We start from the raw sequence: 20562 nt of genomic DNA, 5'->3' as shown, positions 1-20562 counted from the left end.
GGAGTTGCAGAAAGATTGAATCGAACCTTGCTTGAGAAGGTTAGATGTATGTTGTCTCAGTCGGGTTTAAGCAAGTCATTTTGGGCAGAAGCAGTTAATTATGCATGTCACATCATCAACCGGTTACCCTCAGCTGCTATTCAGGGTAAGACACCAATGAAGGTATGGACTGGAAAATCTTCTTCTGATTATGACTATATCCGTATTTTTGGTTCACCTGCTTATTTTCATGTGACTGAAAATAAACTTGATCCTAGAGCCAAAAAGGCTATCTTTCTTGGTTTTAGTAGTGGTGTCAAAGGTTACAGGTTGTGGTGCCCAGAGATGAAAAAACTTGTAATCAGCAGAGATGTGACATTTGATGAAGAAAGTATGTTCAAAGACTCTGAGAAAAATGTGAAAGATGTCCAACAGGTGGAGCTTGAGAAAGTTGTCTCTGGTACTTCAAATCCTATTTCCACTGATGTCGAAGCCACTACAAGTGAAGAAGTTGGAGACCATGAAGATGTTGAAGAAGTTGAACTTGAAGATTCTATTCAAGTTGAAGAGGAAGTTTCACCTCAAAAGTCTATTGCCAAGCCAAGAACAGAGGAAAGAGACAAATTACCAAGCCAACTCGGTATAGTGACTATGTCTCTTTTGCTCTTCCTATTATCACTGATGAGATTCCATCCAATTTTTAGGAAGCTATTGAGAGTGAAGAAAATGAGAGGTGGTGCAATGCCATGGGTGATGAGATGAATTCTCTCTTGAAGAACAAGACTTGGGAGTTAGCTAAATTGCCTAAGGGCAAGAAAGCTATCGGTTGCAAAGGGGTGTATGCCAAGAAGGAAGATGCTGATGAGAAAAGCAATGTGAGATTTAAAGCAAGATTAGTTGCTAAAGGGTATGCACAAAAGGAGGGCATTGACTACAATGAAATCTTTTCTCCGGTTGTGAAGCATTCCTCAATTCGTATTATGTTAGCTCTTGTTGCACAATATGATCTTGAGCTTGTGCAACTCGATGTGAAGATGGCTTTCCTACATGGTGATTTGAATGAAGAGATCTATATGTGTCAACCGGATGGGTATATAGTGAAAGGGAAGGAAAATTTGTTTTGCAAATTGAAGAAATCACTTTATGGCTTGAAGCAATCTCCAAGGCAATGGTATTTGAGGTTTGATAAATTTATGAGAGGCCAAAATTATTCTAGAAGTCAATATGATCATTGTGTGTACTTCAAGAAGTTGCAAGATGGGTCTTTCATTTATTTATTGATATATGTTGATGATATGTTAATTGCCTCAAAGAATGTCGAAGAGATTGAGAAATTGAAGAAGCAAATGAAGAATGAGTTTGAGATGAAGGATCTTGGTGAAGCGAAGAAGATCCTTGGCATGGAGATCACTAGAGATAGAGCAAAGGGTTTCGTCAGTTTGAATCAAAGACAATACCTTGAGAAGTTGATTCGGAAGTTTGGAGTTCATGATTCAACCAAACCGGTTAGTACCCCTTTGGCTCCTCATTTTAAATTGAGTTCTCTACAGTGTCCTAAAACTGATAAAGAGAAGCTGCAAATGAAAAATATACCATATGCAAATTTGGTTGGTAGTTTGATGTATGCAATGGTATGCTCTAGACCGGATATTGCTCATGCAGTTGGCATGGTGAGTCGATATATGCATAATCCAGGTAAAGAGCATTGGCAAGCAGCTAAGTGGATATTGAGGTATCTCCATGGTACTCGAGATGTTGGTTTATGCTTTGAGATAGATGACTCTGGTATTGGTCATTTTGCAGTTGGTTATGTTGATTCAGATTATGCAGGTGATCTGGATGGAATGAAGTCTACTACAGGCTATGTGTTTACTATGGCTAAAGGACCAGTTTGTTGGAGGTCCATTTTGCAGTCGTCTGTTGCCTTGTCTACTACAGAGGCTGAATATATGGCAGTTGCTGAAGCTATAAAGGAGGCCATTTGGATACATGGGCTGATTAAAGATTTGGGGGTTGATCAGAAGCAAGTGGAGGTACATTGTGATAGTCAGAGTGCCATTTATTTGGCTAAGTATCAGGTTCATCATGCGAGGACCAAGCACATAGATGTGCGTTATCACTTTGTTCGTGAAATTGTTGGTGAAGGGGAAATCATTCTCCAGAAGATTCCAACTAAAGACAACCCTGCTGATATGTTGACTAAGGTTGTTGGTGTAGCCAAGTTTGTTCACTGTTTGAACTTGGCTCACATTATGCCTATATAAAGAAGGCGTTGAGCAGTAGGAGTTTTGTTTTTGGAGCATTTGGCTTGGCATGAATTGTTCTCTTACTAGTGTTTGGGAGTGATTTTTTGGGTCAATTGTGTTGGTTGGCTTATCATAGCGTTTTCGGAACTTGGCCAAGGTGGAGATTGTTGAATTGTGGCCAAGTGGCCATCACCTTTCCTAATAAACAAACCAAAAGAAAAAAAAGTGAAAGAAATCATGATTATGTTTGTTGAAAAGAAAAAAGGAAAGTCATGATGATGTTTGTAAAGTAATCATTATGTCTTTACTTTGGTTTTGTTTATTAGTTGTTTTAGGATGGATGAATGTTAGCATACGGAAGTGAGAAAGAGAGAGGAAGGAGTGTGCACTATTTTCTGTTTTAGTAGTCCATCTTTGAGAAAGCAAAGAGAGCTGCAGAGAATAGAAAACTGAGAGCAGAAAAGAAGAAGAATGTGCTCTTCTTTTTGGTTAGCAATCATCCATCATAGTTATTGTTGTAATAGCTTTAAGCTACATGTATAGAGAAGAAATTATTCATTATATTTCTTTCTCTATTTGTTTCTGTGGTGTGTAAGAGCTATTGGGTGTATTGGGTTATTTGGGTTGTGAGATTGCCAACACTTTGTAAACTCCCATTTGGTTGATAGTGGATTATTGGGTGAGCTCCTACTGCTCCGAGGACGTACTCCAGTTACACTGACTGTTGAGGAACCTCGTTAAAATCTTGGTGTCTTTAATATTTTGTTCTTGCATTTCATTTGATATATTTCCTGTGGGTTATCAAGAGTTGGTTCCATAAGGTTTGGTGCTATCCTAGCACAACAGACTTAAGCTAAATACTTATTAAGTTTTGGTTGAAGGGAAATTACAAAGGAAAAAGTTGAAATTACATAAGGAGATGCTTTTACATATAAAACCACTTAGGATCTTCACTTAGCCTGTCAAGAGCATTTTTGTAATTTCATTACTTTGATAAATAATTGGGAGCAGCCTCTCCATAAAATGGAGGTAAGGCTAGCCGACATTCACCTCTCCCAGACCCTGCGTAAAGCGGGAGCCTTGTGCACTGGGTACGACCTTTATTACTTTGATAAATAAAATACATGAAAATAAGGGACATGTTGTAACAATATACAACAGCTTCATGCAAGTATATCTCTTGTAATCGGTTCATGCAAGTATATCTCTTGTAATCGGTTTGGAGGAGGCTTCTCGCTGTTTAAACCCAATTTGGCTAACCCATCAGCTGCAAAATTACATTATTTATGAACATGTTGCAAATTACAACTCCATCTCGCTAATTAAACTCAATAATAATATAATATGATAATCCGATAACTTTTCAGACAACGTTTCAAGAATATGGCAGGGAGATGCCACTAGCACGATTATGGTGGAGTTTGGGTGGCGACGGTGGTGGTGTGGTAGATTTTCAAAGGATTGTGAAATGTTGTTTTATAATTGGGATTGGATGTCTTTTAATCACATGTCTGTATTAATGTCACTCATACGAGCTTCATAACCTCTCGGATTTTTTCTTTGATCCGATGCACCATTCCACGGTGTAGAGCGATTTTCACACATGAGGTGCACAGAAAAAGGGGAGGAGTTTTCTCTTCCTTTTCTGTAGAGAGGAAGAGTGGAGGGGTGTGGCCTGCATGCAGACCCATCATATTCAACCCCCTTAAAAACTGGACAGATTGGGGGAATGAAACAAATTAAATCGCAATACAGTTTGATGCAAGCTCGAATTGTAAACATGGAAACATAAAGTCGGTGCTCTTACTTCCCGGTACATTACTACAGGATGCTTACAATTTGAGCTTGCATCAACACGCATGCAGCATATGATGCATGCGAGCCTAATTTCGGAACATCTTTAACAGCTTAAGTCTTTGAAGCCTACCCAAGATATGTCAAACAAGAACATGCATTGTGCCGTAATAATATTAGAAACTGGCTCTTACAGTCAGAAACAAAGGATTAAGCAGCAATTCACGGACTCCCGTCAACACATCTAACAAGGAGGTGTCCGATTCTTTTCCTACTTGCATTGAACAGATTCAAACAGGAAACGAACAATATATGCATATACATATGCCAAAGTCAGAAACATCTGATCAAATGAAAAACATAAAGCAATTACTAAACTAGCTCAAAAATTGCAACTAACAAAGCATCACTAGCAAAAGCTTTCCACGATATCAATCCAATCCCTAACTATGACCGATTAAAACCAGCAAGCGATCCAAGTTTCTAAAGTTACCCAACATTGTAAACAATTTCTACTACGCTACTAAACGCATCAAAAGCCCGACATTTCGATTTTCATCTCTGAGTTTCAACATCACCATTCCATTCCACAAACTTGCACTGAACAGAGTCAATCAGGAAACAACAATACATGTATACTATATACAGATGCCGAAGTCAAAACCATCTGATCAGATGAGAAACGTAAAGCAATTACTAAACGAGCTCACAAGTGCAACTTACAACACATCAACACGAAAAGTTATCCACAATATCGAACGAAATCCGTAATTATGTTCCAATAAACCAGCATTCTAATCCAAATTTCTAAAGCTACCCAACATTGTAAACAATTGTACTAAAGCAAAAGAACATCAACATTAGAATTCTCATCGCAACAATGTCGAATTCCAATCCATCTAAGCACCCCTAAGATTCAACTGCCTAGCAATCTCATATGAAATAAAAGCGTCAACAGCAGCATACTGAATCTGAGCATAAGTAAGCCACTGACTGTCCCACCTGCTCAACGTCACACTCTTCGGCTTCTCCAGCTCCTTCCCCAGCACCGCGCTCGCCAACCGCTTCAACCCGAAGTTCCTCAGCTCCCAAACCCCCAACCTATCCGCTGCTAAACCCCGAAGATCAACAACGTTGGCGACGCGCAGCCTGTAGTCTGAAAGCAGCTTCTCGCAATCGCTCTCGATGCCGACGCCGACGAACGTGAAGGCAGGATTGGCGAGGAAAGTGGATAGGGAATGGGGAATCAATTCGGAGTGTAAAATCTGGAATATTAGGCAATTGGGGTCCAAGCAGACGCCGGGCAGCACCGTGCCTGCCGGGATTTGAAGGGAGCCGGGGTAGTTGGGGCCGGTGCAGAGCTGCAGGGTGGCGATCGGGTTGTGGTAGTAGCGGTTGTTGGGGCGCCACTCGACGTCGAGGCCAACAATGCGGTGGTTGGGGTTGGCGGGAGTGACGTTGGAGAGCCACGATTCCACCATGGCTGAGTTGCTGGTGACCATGGTGTGGACTCTGTCGTTGTAAAACGACACGTCGTACACGTTGTGGGTGTCGTACGGTAGCTCGTAGTCCACGATGTTGATCGCCATCCTCCCCTCTGGTATTGGTCAACGCGAGGGTTGGGTTTTGATAAAGTGGAAAACCGACCCCAAACGGGGCGTTTTGAATTCCAACGGTTATTAATGGACCCGTCGGCAGTCGCATGCATACAATCACTCGCAGGCTGCAGGTATCACCCTCGTCGTCAGCCACCGGAGAAAGATATTTCCAATTTTAATTCGCATGTATGATCAACTACATGTACTCCGATGATCGACCGCATGTATGACCACTAAATAAATTTATAAGATATTTCCAATTGTAATTTACATGTAATTAATTGATTGAGTAAATTGTAGTTATGATTCATTAACTTTAACTCAATTGAAGTAATGGTCATTTAACTAAAACTTCATTACCATTGGTCCCTCAACTCATCAAAACGTGCAGCTATGTCTCTCAACTAAAAATCTATTACCATTGGTCCCTCAACTTTAACCCAATTGTAGCAATCGTCATTTCAACATAACTTGTTTTGACAAAATTTTTGACGTAGTTGATGAAAATGACCATAATTACACATTTTGATGAGTTGAGGGACCCTAATTGTATAAATGATCATTCCAACATAACTCATTTTGACAAAATTTTGATGAAATTGATGAAAATGACTATAGCTACTCATTTTGATAAGTTGAGAGACCAATGGTAATAGATTTTTAGTTGAAGAACCATTGCTCCAATCTTATTAAAGTTGAGGGATCATTGCTACAATTTACTCTAATTGATTAGTTCTAGTGTTTGAAATTTCAGCTAAAATACCGACAACTACAATGGCAAGTTTCATTTTAAATTTCAACATTTTTAGAAATTTTCTATCGTTTCCATCGAATGCAACCCATATCGATATCAATATATAGCTCCTCACTTTGGTTCCTAAGACTAAAATCGATAAAATTGGTTTCTAAGTTTGTTCACCATTGATCATTTTGATCGTTTCGTAAAAAATCTCTGTTACGTAAGGAGAAAATCACAGAGTTACCCTCAATTTTTGGCAAATCATTTTGGCCAATTGTTTATTATATTAAGGGTATTTTTGATATTTTGGTTTTTATTTAAAAGAGATTTTTTCACAGAAAAACCAAAATGAGTGATGGACAAACTCATGACTACTTCTATCGATTTCAAATTAGTTTCTAAAGTGAGGAATTATGCCGTCATGAGGGACTAGTTTGGGTAAAATGCTAATAAGAAATAATCTCACAACCTTTCGGCTTTATCTGAATCTCTGGTGAAACTCGTGAAACTCAGTCCAACCAAGTCTATTTGGTTGGCCAACAGGTTGAAATTGAACTCGACAACCCACCTGATGATTCCATTAGACATACGTCTGTGAGTCTCACGTCTTGTGGTTATCGTCCAAATAAACTAACTTGAAAGCCAAAAACAAAGCAAAGAGTGTGAAAGGTGAGAAAAAAAACCGTGTGTGCAAATCACCTCCGTTAAAGGAACCAAATTGTAAAACACTCTAAAATTTGGGTGGGTAATTGCAAAATAGCTTAGTCTGTGTGGTAATTACCACAAAAGTGGAAAATTCATGTGGTAATTGTGCAATTTTCCATGGAAGCAAAGGAGGAAAGAGCAACAGCGCTGCGTTTAAACTTTGACAGTTGCAGTTGCAGAGATGGTATGAGAAGGGCAAACAGCCACAATCTCTCCCGGTTTTCTCAGCAACCAATCAGCTTCTTCACCGTTCACCAAAGCTAGCATTTTTCTGGTCCTCTCGTAACTCTTATCAGGTAATTTCTTCCTAACTTTTTGATTTCCTTACCATCTGTTTGGTTACCAAGAAAACTGAGAAAAGTAAATGGAAAGAACTGAAAGTTCAAGTCTGAACTTTGTGTATTTATACTATGTCTGGTGAAATTTTTGTTTCAATCTGTAAAAAATTTACTGAGACAGTGGGATTTGATGTAAAAATTTGCAATTATTTCTGTTATTTACGTTTTAGATTCTGCGTAACAAAACAGAGCATAAATTTAAGAGCTTTTAACTTTTTAATTTTTAATTTAAGTCTACAGAGACCTCTAGGTTTGAGCAATTTCATGTCTTTTCGGTTTCTTTTCGGTTTCTTGTCGGTTTCTTTAATTTCTATGCAATTTCATGTCTTTTCGGTTTCTTTAATTAGGTTACAAATGAGTTGTTGTTCGGAATCCAAGATTCGAGCCGGAGGTAGAGAGGGTCAGCAAGGTACCGGATGCAGTTCTTTATCGTATACTTTCGGTTCTTGTACCAAAAGATGCTGTGAGGACTAGCACTTTGTCTACAAGATGGAAGGACATAAGGGCCTCTGTTCCCAATCTGAACTTCGACAGTCGAGATTTCTCCTCCTCTACTGGCTTTTCAGAGTTTGTTTATTGTGTGCTTTTCTTTCGGGAATCAACAAGCATAAAAAAATTCCGTGTTTTTTATTCCCTTGCCGAGGATTTTAGCCAGGATTTCTCTCATGCTGATGGTTGGATTCGCACTGCCATTAGGCGTAAAGTTGCGGAACTTGATCTTTTGGTTGAATCAGATGATGGTGAGATGTTGATGTGGTCTTTTGAACCTGTGGTGGTGAAGGTTTATGGCTAATATTCCTACGTCTGGTTGTTTCCCATGTCTCAAAGTCCTCCATGTTACATTTCAGTATCCTCAAAATCACTCAGTGGAAGTCCCCCCTGTACTTGAAGATTTGAACTTTGACTGAGATTTTGGAGAAGTATTGAGCTTTGACATCTCTGCACATGAACTGAAGTGGATAAGAATAAGTTTTTAGAACTCCATTTGGTCTTCCAAGTTACAAAACTTTAAAAATTTCATCTCAACGAGGGCCTTTTGTCAAAATATATCCTGGAGGATACAAAACCCCTAGTCGAAGCCAAGATTTTGTCAATTGGAGGTACCAAGACGATGAACAATATGCATTTGGTAACCGTATGCATAAGCTTCTGGCCGGAATTTCCACTGCCGAATATCTGTATTTTTAGGGTCATATTTTTAAGGTAAGCATATCCTAACTTGTTCTGTGCATTACGTACTGTCATTATGTATGATAGATTGAAAGAAACTCACTACTAATGTTTTGGTAAGGAAAGGAAATAATAAAGATGCTTAATGCCACCTGCATGAAAAGATTTTCACTTGCATTATGGAAGGTACCAAACATAGCTTTATAACTGAAGTCTTTTTCCCCTTTTGGCAACTATGATTCCAAATAGTATATTATGCATGACCAAATGTTTCATTTTCACATGAATTTCTGTTTGATTAATGCTTTATATTTCACAAAGGAGTTTTGTTTACTTGAGAAAATTGATACTGCTTGCTCCTATCTGCTGCTTCTGGTTGAAACACCTAATAGAGTCACTCAAGAGTACACCTGGCCACATCCAATGAAGAATGCTTAGGCGTAATGCTTGAAGAAATCTGGTATATATCTTCAGATATATATATCCGTACAGCTTAATTGGAGTGCATCAGAATTTCTACCTTCTTGTTTGTTATCACACCTCAAAACTGTCGCTATAAGGGCAGTCAAGGCACGAGTAGATGAGATTGAAGTAGCAAAGTATTTGCTAAAGAATGGTGAAGTCTTGAAGAAGATGACTTTTCATGCTCCTGAATTTGGATTAACAAAGAGAAGGTATACAAGCAAATTTTTAATGTTTTGAAAGGGGTTCTAAGATGTGTCAAGTTGAATTTATCGAAGTGACACTGTTGGCTTTATAAGGGTTTTTATCTAGGAATTTAATTTTAGCTTTGTTGATGTTTGAAATGGAAACAATGGATGCTTCGTTGAAGATGATCTTTTGCCATGAGTCTGTTATCAAAGGTGAACATAAGTACGCAGTCTCTTTGTTTTTCGTTGCATAAATTCTTCATATACTGTAGAATTAAAATTGCTTAGGACTTGGAGAGGGGTCATATGTGAATCTCAGGCTCTATGCAATGTTTAGAGTGAAGAATTTGTTCCTGTTGGTCTGGTGTAGCCTAAAGTGGCTCACTTTATGGGTGCACTTGATTTTCTGAATTTTTATTATTTCAGTGTGAATAGGAGTGCTTATTTTCTTCCTGCTATTGTGCAAGAAACCATAGAGGGACTCAATAAACAAGGAAAATTTACATAGATAGAATATTTCTAACAAAAACGGACAACTTATGAATTCTAATAAATACAAAATAGAACTGGGTATAAATAGATCTTTATTGACCCCTCAGCCCCCTCAAACTTTCCGCCGGATGAAACTGAAAACCTAAAGATCAAAATTTTGATCCTCAATTGGCACTCGCACCTCTTTAGGACAACGAATCAAAGGTCTTAGAAGCCTCTACAAGAGCAAAGGTGAGCAATAATCGAATCCCTTAAGTCTTATTTTGAAACCCCCTTCCTTTTCCTTTGTGGTTTGTCAAAATGAAATGCATGTTTGGAATGTAATATTTTTAATTCAATTATCAGCTGAAAAGAATCACTGATTGCAAGAAACCCAAGGGTAACAGGCATATCATCTTATATAGAAGATTCCAACTAGGAAAGAGCTTCTTCATCCCAAATTACTGCATCAGAACAATTCAAATTTCATTGCATGTTTTGCAAACTCTCATCCAATTTCTGCATGTTTTAGGGAGGTGGTAGTGCAAAGGGGAAGGGCCATTTCCACCATAACTTCCCCCTTGTCTTTACTCATTATGTTGTTCAATTTGTTTTAGTACGAAGTCAAATGTGTGTTCTGTTTTGTGCTTCACTCTCATACTTCAGAGTTGCAGAGAAAGTGGCGGTGACAACCAATTCATATTTTCCCCGGGCCATCACAGCAGCTCAGCTCTTACCAGGTATAACATTTTGACTTCCTTACCATTCTCATCTGTTTGGTTACCAAAACTGCCAAATTTATAGAGGAATAGATAAATTTAAGTCTTACCGTTTCTGTTGATTGTCTCTAGAAAAAGATGAAATCTTTATTTTGTTGATTCTATTTCCTCATTGAATAAAGCATCCAGAACAATGTTGTGGTATCGAATATTTTATTCTTGGATCTGTTTGTTTCTATTTAGTAATAAAAATTTCTTGGCAAAGTGGAATTTCATGGGTGGAATATATCTGTGAAAGGCAATTATCAGTCGAAGACATTATGGTTAAATGCAGTGTTATTGCCGCCATTCTTTGTAAATTCTTGATATGAAATATCAAAATATATTATACTAAAATGTTGGCGCATTTACTTCCCCATTAGATTCTAGTAACCATATGCAGAGCTTAAATAAATATTTTATTTGTTTACTTTTTTCAATTTTAACTGAAGGGTACAAATGAGTTCGAGGCCAAAGCGTCAAGGAGTTAGTGATAGGATAAGTGAATTACCAAATGATATTCTTTGTCGCACACTTTCATTTCTTCCAACGAAGTATGCTGTGAGGACCACTGTTTTGTCAAAGATATGGAAGAACATATGGACTTCCGTACCCAATCTATACTTTTGTGACAATGACTACCCTGATGTTAATGCCTTTATGGCGTTTGTGGATCGTGTACTTGACTCTCATGACTTATCACGCATCCAAAAATTCTGTCTTCATTCTTCCTGCTTCAACGTCGAACCGTCTATTCTTAATCGTTGGATATGCACTGCAATTAGACACAATGTTCGTGAACTTGATCTTTTTGTTCACTCAGATGCAGAAGATTATTTTGAATTGCCTCAGACCCTTTTCACGAGCAAAAACCTAGAAGTTTTGAAGCTGCAATTCAATTTTATTGCCAATCCTCCTGCCTCAAAGTGTTTCCCAAGTCTCAAGTCCCTCTGTGTTGTAATTCAGCATCCTGAAAGTATCTCAGTGAAGATGCTTTTTTCTTACCTCCCTGTACTTGAAGATTTGGAAATACGGGGATACCTTGAATATTATGATGTGGATGTCAACGTCTCAGCACCAGAACTTAGGAAATTAGTAATAAATTTAGCGTATGGAAATGCTGATGGTGGCAATGATCATAAGTTATGTGTTAATGCTCCAAAACTTGAATCCCTTGACGTCAAGCTGGATAGCCTGTCAAAGTTTTTATTGTTAATCAATGCAAATTCCGTCATCAAGGCAAATGTTGACCTCCTGTACGAAGAACTGTCCAATGGTGGATCTGCAGATGTGGAATATAGTCTCCAGTATAAAATGCAGGCTGATCGTGCCATTGATATTCTGAAAAATATCTCCAATGTGAAGTACCTGTCTCTTTCAATTCGTAATTTGGAGGTATGTTGTCTTTGACTTGTTTCGTTACGTTATATTTGGGACAGAATTATGTGTAGAAAATGTTCAATTCTTGCATGAATATCTTTTGTGATCCTTGATCCTATTTTGATGTAGGGTGATTTGCCTGCTTTTGACAATTTGAACCAATTGAACCTGGTTTTTTATGATTGCGGTTACTGGGGATTTCTAATAAAGTTACTCAGTAAATCACCTGACCTACAACATCTCGTCTTTGAACACGAGGTAAGATGTACTTCCACTTATGCTACTTGTTTAATAACATGGTAGCCTTTTGGATTCTCATGCTTTCATTCTTTCTTTTGAATACCTTTTAGGATTGTAGCATATGCAATGAAATAGACTTCCGGCAAGTACTTAATCCACCAAAGTTTGCGCCGCTTTCTCTGATGGTCCATCTCAAGACAATCACTGTAAACGGATTCAAGGGAAGGCGGGAAGAGGTGCAAGTGGTAAGGTACTTGTTAGAGAACGGGACATTTCTACAAAAGATGATCATTTCTATTAAAGGGATTCCAGGTCATCTATTTGACAACTTATACAGGGAAATTTTACAGTTTCCAAAGGTGTTCGATTGTCAAGTTGAAATGCGATTGTGGGTTTCAGAATTGAATTATTATCCAGTGTGTTTCTAGGGTTTCGTTTTAGAAGGTGATCGGACGTTTGCAGTTTGTTTTTCTGTGGTATATTTTCTTGTATCAACTTTCGATAGGTACTTCAGACTCTCTGGGAATTCGACTGTGGACTTACCTACGGTGATGATGATGATAGAAGGGGCAATATATAATACTGTTTTGCAGACGTTGCCATTTTCTTGAACAGTTGTTAATCTAGTATCTTTGTAATGCCTTTTTTCTCCATTGTTAACATCCAAGGATAAGGGGACAACATCTTTACACTCATTTTGAGCAATTAGATTTTGTAACATTCAAGGGTGATGATTACGAGTGGTAAGAGAATGAGCTAAACATCACAACGAAAGTCATTTCTGCTCTTCGCTAGAGAAAGATGTAATCTTGAGTAAATAATCTTTAGTGGGGTTTGATTGTTTCGTTTCCCTGATCGAATGCAATTATACTTGAACCTTTTCATCTAGGATCTGTTTGTTTCCATAAAGCAAGCGTTGAAGACAGGATCAGTGAATTACCTGATACGATCCTTTTGTCACATTCTTTCTTTCCTTGAAACGGTACATGCTGTCAGAACCACCGTTTTGTCTACACTTTGATTATATGCCAAGTTTCTGTCCTAAATATGAAGATGAAGATGCAGATGCATGTCGCAATCATTTTATGACTTTCGTTGATCGTGTGCTTTTCTTTCGTGACTCGTCAAAAATCCAAAACTATACTCTCAGCTGTATCGATGAATCTGATTTCACTCGAATTGATGGTTGGCTTTGCACTGCCACCAGGCGTAATGTTGTTAAACTTGATTTTCATCTTCTTCTTCTTTACAAGTATGACCGCGGGGTTACTTTTGAGTTTCCTGAAAGCCTTTTCAAGTGCAAAACATTGGAGGTTTTGAAGCTTTCTTCAAACTTTACTACTTACTATCCTCCTACATCAGGGTGTTTTCCAAGTCTCAAATTCCTCCCATATTACACTTCATATTTCTCTTGACAACTCTGTCGAACAGCTCATTTCTTGTTGCCCTCTACTTGAAGGGTTGACTATTGATGGACTTATTGGCACTCGTGGAGATTCTGTGGATGTTAATTTCAACATTTCCGCGTCTAAATTGAAGACTTTGACAATAAGTTTGTCAGCTTGTCCCACAAGTCCGTACAATGTTTTAATTAATGCTCCAAATCTGAAAAGCATTAATCTTAGCCAGAATACTATGGCCTATTACTCTTTCGAGAATGTAAGCTCTCTTGTCAATGCCAATATTGTTCTCGAAGCCTGTCGAGAAAAGGAACGAAGTACTGTCTTTGCCAATCGTGTCATTGCACTTATGGGAGCAATTTCCAATGTTAAACATCTTTCTCTTTCAGGCTAATGTGCAGAAGTAAGTATACCCTGACTCATGTTCCTTTATACTATTGCTTGTAGAGTTGTGTACCTTCTTTGATATCGATATATCTTAGTGTTCTTTCTTCCTTAAACATCGTGGGTGTTGTCATACGCCTTTATGATTTGAAATAGTAGGCGAAATAAATTTCTGAATGTGTTTATGTTTGATCAATGTTTATATATTTCATGAAGGGTTGTCGTCATCAATACTTCCTCCCAGAATACTTCCTCCCAGAGGAGTTGGTTCTGTAGGATTGCTATTTCTGGGATTTGCTACCAGCAGTGCTCCAGATATCACATAATCTACAACATCTTGTCTTGGAAGATGTGAGTATGATCGATGTGTTTACACTCTGTGTTCTATGCCAACTTGCACCTGTTAAAGTTTTTCATTTCACTCTTTTTGAATAACTGTCAGAGCACCAATTTAGTTCAAGGTTCTCAGAGAATCAGTAAAAACCACCAGAATGTGTGCCTGTTTGTTTGTTTCGGCTGAAGACTATCTCCATACGGAGATTCCAGGGACGACATGTTGAGATGGCAGTGGCAAAGTATTTATTGAAGAATTGTAAAGTTTTGAGTAAAATGGCAATATGCAGGTCTTGGGATTATAAACGAGAAGAAGTTACACCAGGAATTTGCAATGTTTGAAAGGGGCTCAACGACTTGTGAAGTTGAAATCATTGAAGCGTAATTTGGTTTCTTCAAGCATTTTATATTCAAAATGCATTTGAGATTTGGCACAAATCCATTTTCGAGTTTGTAACAGCATGAACTATTGTGAAAGAAGATGAATGAATTGCTTTGATTTTTGCAGATGCTTGTTTACGGTTGTGTAGATTCCTTATCAAGGGTGAGTTGCATATATTTGCGAACCTTTTTTCAGTTGCTTTGCTTTTCATCTTTTTCCGGCAATGCAATGCAATTGAACAGGCAAGGAAGTATGATTCTAATTTGATAGCACAGTTGTTTCAGGTAGCATGATGTTCTTTTACTTCAATTTCTTTTTCTGGTTTTTAGCAGATGCTATCTTTCTTAGAAATTAATGTTTTGTACATCTTGGTTGCTAGTAATGATAGTTTAGCTGCTCTTTTTAGTTGCGTATTTTGTTCGCTATAATTTGGTATATATCAAAGTATGTTTCTTACTCATGGCCATTTTTCAGAGGTTGGAGCAGGGGCTAAAGGTTGTTTGCGTGGTTAAGTGTTGTTGGGTTTGCGAGGAACTCAAATGTAATGATATTTGTTACATTGTTAGATTCTTAGATTTAGTTGAGTTCATTTTCATGGAAGAAAAAATGTATTAGGAATTGTTTTCATTATCAGTATGAATAATTTTTTACCGGTGGTATTACTATTTGATTTTGTAATATTTGTATTTTTTTAACGTTTAACCTATTGGGCACAATAACAAAATTGTGCTAACATGGCTCGGAAAAATCATTTGACACATGTCAAAATTGAGGCACCAAAAAACCTTATTTGTGCTTCTCTCTTTGAGCACAAAAGACAATATTGTGCCTTATGATCAAAGGGCATGCCCATAGAGGGCACACATGATATTTAGTTGTTGTTGTTATTGTTTTGAACAAACGATATTATCACACTAAGGATGAGGGGATGAACTTAGTCTCACAATGGGCTAATAATAATATGGTTCAAATTCACTGGAGTGTTGTCTCACAATGGGCTAGCAATAATATGGTTCAAATTCACTGGAGTGTTGCTATTGTTAAAGAACACATATATTGGTGTCCTTAAGTCTCATAGGGCACAATTAACTATGTGTGTGTACTGGTCATTTTTCTTGTAGTGTGATTGTTACAGATCCAATGAAGTAGACTTCCGGCAAGTACTTAATCCCACCAACGTTTGCGCCTCTTTCTCTGATGGTGCACCTCAAGACCATCACTGTAAATGGATGCAGAAGATGATCAAGGGGTTTCGATTGTCAAGTTGAAATGCGATTGTGGGTTTCAGAAGTGAATTATTATCCAGTGTGCTTCTAGGGTTAGGAAAAGAAAAATCCTCTTTCGTTTTTGAAGGTGATCTGTCGTTTCCAGTTAGTTTTTCTGTGGTATATTTTCTTGTATCAACTTTCGATAGGTTCTTCGGACTCTCTGGGAATTCTATTATGGACTTACCTATGGTGGTGATGATAGAAGGGGCAATATATGATACTGTTTTGCAGACATTGCCATTTCTTAAAAAGTTGTTAATCTAGTATTTTTCTAATGCCTTTTTTCTTAATTGTTCAGTTTTAGTGTAAAAGTTTGAAAATATTTCCAATTGTAGCATAGTTTCCTGAGGTGAGAAGAAAATTCCAATGCCTGTCAGATTTTGGTTTATCAATCTTCTGAGGTGAGAAGTTTGGAAGCGGAGGTCAATGATCCTCTCAAGGCTAACTGGTGGGACAAAGAAGATACTGATTAAGACTAATGGTTAACATACAAACATTATAATCAAAACCCTTTTATTATAATTTATACGAAAAAAATCATTTAATTTTGAACACCGTTTAGTCATTCATATGCATCTAACAAATATACGGTTTATTATGAGGATTATATTTTATATCAAAAGCGTTGATTGGCTTGACATGCATGAATGACTAATTGATCTTCCAATTGAATATTTTTTGCATAGACTATCTTTAGATGTTGAAAAAGAGAATGAACGAATTTGATTATGATTTTTTTTAATTTATTATTATTAAGGGGAGGGGGTAGGGTTTGAAATTACTACAATAATTAAGGAAGGAAGAGTTTCGAACCCGAGACGCATGAATTTCTATTATGATGTTTTTACGGTGGAGATGCGTTAATCTCAAGTTATGGGACAAGTCGATTCTCATGGGAGGGACACAAGTATTTTCTTACAGTAAGGGGTGAAGAATAAATTGGTATCGAACATACCATCCATGAGATTCTAAACTTAAACCTGTCACTTACAACCAAGTGAAATAAAATAATACTTTACCGTAGTACTAAGTGGCAAAAAGGGCAAATTAAAAACAATGAAATTCTCTCATGACTCAAATAGTGTTTTTTATAGGTGAGGACGAGTGACGAGTTAATCGGCTATACACAACTGACACCTAAGACCATCTCCAACCCTTTGGTTAAAACCTAAATTTTTTAGCCCAGGAAATTTAAGTTTTAACTCAGAAACAACTTTTTTACTTCAACCCTTCAGAGTTAAAATTTTAGCTCTAAATTATTAAATAATGAATTTAGGCTTTTTTTTTTTTCTTAAAGTAACTTTTTAAAAGAAAAAATATGTAGACTATCCTAATTTAATTTTATGAACATTTTAACCTAAAAATATTTAGATTCTGACAAATATTAAAAAATAACTAACCGACACCATAAAACTCGTGAAAGACTATAAAAGAATACGAAACATATAAAAGTTTTTTTTATTACTTTAGCCGTTATATTTAAATTTGGACCGTTAGATTTTTTTTTTACTGTTGGATTTCATCAAATTAGATCTTAATCGTTAGATTCAATGAATTTATAAATATAAAACTAAAAAAATATGCATATATGGTGGGTTAGCCCCACTAACCTATGAGGAATTCTGAGCTAAATTTTGTCCAGAAATGAGTTTTGACCCAAGGGTTGAAGTAAGTTGAGATAAGTTTATAACTTAAAATTTGAGTTTTATTTCAAGGATTAGAGCAGATCCAAGGGTCATCATTGGGGTTTGCAAAAGTTTTTTCATTTATTGTGTACGTGGGGTTTTTCTCAAAGTAAAACCATTGGCAGAGGGTAGATCTAAGATATTTCATTTTGTACAAGACGATATGTATTAAAAAGTAAAAAACTACTTTAATCTTATTTAGAAAAAGTGAGATTTGAACTTGAGTGACATGGGACGGGCCAATTATCTTGAAGTTCAATGAGTTGATTGGCTTCAATTATGAGCTTGTGAGGAACTAAACATACGCAACAAAGTATAGTAAAGACAGCATTGGTAACAGACGGGATGCATTAACCAAAAAGCTACTAGATGACTAGTGGCTACCACCCATCGATGAATTCCAAAGGACCTTTATGCATAGGATAGGACTTTTATTTGGATTGGAGCATGTGTACAAATACAACTCAATAGCCAAAGCCAATAATAAACTCACGTTACTTGGTCAAAATATTTCCAAAAAAAAAAGAAATTGCATCTGCAAAGAACCCCAGGGAGGAGACAGCGATGGGGATGATGATGACAAACTACCAGAACACACACAAATTGAAGTAAATTTGGGCAATTGTGGTGGATTTACGAGGAATTGAGAGCCACCACTCAATCAAAGCGAAGAAATGATGGAAAAGTCCATGGCAGATGATGGGCATGTGGGCATTGCCAGACCACTCATCCACATCTCTTACACATTCATAGATAAGCTTGTGCCCTTTTTACACGACAAAGGACTCCATCTTTCACTTGTTTTTCGAGGAACCCACCTTTTTAGGGGACCATTCTTTTATAGATCTTGAAGACTCAAAAATGTATTTTAGCCTCTCTTTGACCACTATAGTATAATTTATTAACGTCGGGAGTTTAATTTGTGCTTAGGGAGGGAGCAAGGTCATGTCCTCCATTCTTCCTTCCTCCACCACCATCATGATTCTTTCCAGATGATAGCTCTTTCTCTCCCACTCTACCCAAACCATCCTGCCATTGTCGGTTAACCAACATGATCAGTTTTAGACCCGATTTGATTGGTTTCGGTTAGCAATTTTAGCTCGACAGAATAGGTTGGTTTGGTTTCAGTTTTGACCCCAAACCGAAGCAACACAACCCGAGCACACCTCTTGAGCATGTTCTACGAAAATGTATACCAAACCAACCCACATGCAATTTATGTGGGAGGGTGGCAGTCTTTAATGTTTCGGGCCAGTTTAATATCATTGCATGCCCTGTAAGGATAAACGCCTTTACAACCATCTCTCTAGATTGACAAGAAAAAGGGATACACAATTTGGTAAGAAAATATGTCCTTTCTAAAGTTTTCATTGACTTATATACATCGGTGGTCTCTATTTCATGTGGAATGGTAATTAAGACAAAATGCACAATATAGTGAAAGCCAAACCACAAAAGAAGCAAACCCAGGTGCCCAAAACATGGCGAGCAGTATATAACCTTTCTTTGGCCAAAACAGTAAGCACGAAGCACCTAACTACAAAAGAAGCAAAATAAACCCCAAAGAATGTCTTAGACAAGCAAACGATTAGTGAAAAGGGGTTCGACTACAGCACAAACACTTGAAAATACCATCATTACAGTCCATTGAGTGACACATTTGTTCCATTTAGAGAGTTGAGAGTTGCAGAGAGAAACTGGTGGTATTTTCCAGAGCTATCACAGCGTAGATCAGATCAGCTCTTACCAGGTGTAGTAATTACATCGTGACCATTGTTAACTACATTGCAAAGATGAAGGATTTGTACAGAGAAAGAGGAAGAAGGCAGAGAGAAACAAGAGAGATTCTAGAGAGAGAGAGAGTTTAGAGAGAATAGGAATTGTATTGATTGAATGAATATTTACAACTATGAGACAACGGTTTATATAGCCACATTCTCAACTGTCTAACTAACTATTGTTGAGCTAGAATGATATATTCAACATCCCCCCTCAATCTCAACTGGGATCCCCAGGTTGAGATTGAATGAATGCTGCAGAACAATGAAATCCTTCTTGTCGATGTACTCCTAGCCCTGCTCCCATCATCAATTAATCCTCCATGGCTGCAAGCATTGAAAAATTACTCAAGAGCAGTGTTATTTCATACTCATCAATCAACTTCCCAAAGAATTTCAGCCCCTCAAACTGATTCACCGCTGTAGCTACCAATACCCTTTCAACCAACTGGTTCAGGTTTACATCTGTCAGATCATATCCAACTGTGGCAGTAGATAGTTCCACAACAGCCGTGGCAGCAGCAAGGATATATCCCAAAACTTGTCCAATCTCCACTTCTATGGTGAAATCACATCCATCTAGTCTTCAACAGAATCAACAATCTCCCATTCATCAGTCAACACAATCTATGCTTCAGCAGCACCCACAGTCATCAAACAACAAGCTTTACAATCACAGAAATCAAGAAACACAACCCTCTTCGGCAATCAGCCTTTAATGAAGAAAAGGAACAAGAACTACACTCCGGCAATCGGCCTTAATGAAGTTGCACACAATAACGACAAACAAAAACTATTCAAGAACGTTACTCCGGCTATTGGCCTTTAAGGAGTAACACACAATATCTGAAACATAACTTTTCACTCAGGCTATCGGCCTTGTGGAGGAAACAAACAACTTACACACACTTCTGGCTATCGGCCTTTCTGAAGTGGGTCATAAAAGGGAAATGGCTATCGGCCTCTCTATCCCAACAAACACCTCATTTATCTACAATTTTCATGATTTCAACACTTATGGCTATCGGCCTCTAACAATTATGCAATTTGAAGCAAAGAACTTTGACTGCGACATTCCATCAAACACATAGAGTGCAAGATAAAGGAACCTGACATTCTACGAACCTTGAATCTGTACCCCAACTAGAGAAGATATGAACGAAGATATTCACCTCTGTTTCGATCAGAAATCAAACATTTTCTTACTGAAACATTTAATCAAATAGATTATGTGCACTGTGAAAACCAGAAATCAAGAACCTGA

General features: G+C 37.6%; 2 protein-coding genes and 1 long non-coding RNA gene across 4 annotated transcripts; 2 read left to right on the top strand and 1 right to left on the bottom strand.

The window, feature by feature from the left end:
• Positions 1-4918: 4918 nt before the first annotated feature.
• On the bottom strand, positions 4919-5608 carry LOC103427382 (3'-5' exonuclease-like). The gene has a single exon (XM_008365437.3). The coding sequence runs from the start codon at positions 5606-5608 to the stop codon at positions 4919-4921; it is 690 nt and encodes a 229-aa protein (XP_008363659.3).
• A 1593-nt stretch (positions 5609-7201) lies between these two features.
• LOC103432129 (putative F-box/FBD/LRR-repeat protein At1g78760) lies at positions 7202-12799 on the top strand. 2 transcript variants are annotated; one of them, XM_070818499.1, is made up of 6 exons: positions 7202-7357; positions 7747-9243; positions 10357-10430; positions 10901-11843; positions 11958-12086; positions 12179-12799. In XM_070818499.1, the coding sequence occupies exons 4-6, from the start codon at positions 10908-10910 to the stop codon at positions 12494-12496; spliced, it is 1383 nt and encodes a 460-aa protein (XP_070674600.1). In that variant the 5' UTR covers positions 7202-7357; positions 7747-9243; positions 10357-10430; positions 10901-10907; the 3' UTR covers positions 12497-12799. The 2 variants fall into 2 exon arrangements, with proteins under 2 accessions (XP_070674600.1, XP_028956145.2); XM_029100312.2 differs by lacking the exons at positions 7202-7357; positions 7747-9243 and adding an exon at positions 9453-9942.
• A 1269-nt stretch (positions 12800-14068) lies between these two features.
• On the top strand, positions 14069-15245 carry LOC139194139 (uncharacterized). The gene is made up of 3 exons (XR_011578901.1): positions 14069-14203; positions 14295-14729; positions 15042-15245. It is a non-coding gene; the product is annotated as an uncharacterized lncRNA (long non-coding RNA).
• The last annotated feature ends 5317 nt before the right edge of the window (positions 15246-20562 follow it).

The sequence above is a fragment of the Malus domestica genome, chromosome 03 (genome assembly GCF_042453785.1).
Source record: "Malus domestica chromosome 03, GDT2T_hap1".
In the NCBI taxonomy this organism is placed as follows: Eukaryota; Viridiplantae; Streptophyta; class Magnoliopsida; order Rosales; family Rosaceae; genus Malus; species Malus domestica.
Note: the sequence above shows the minus strand (reverse complement) of the source record. Positions and strands in the feature narration are given on the sequence as shown.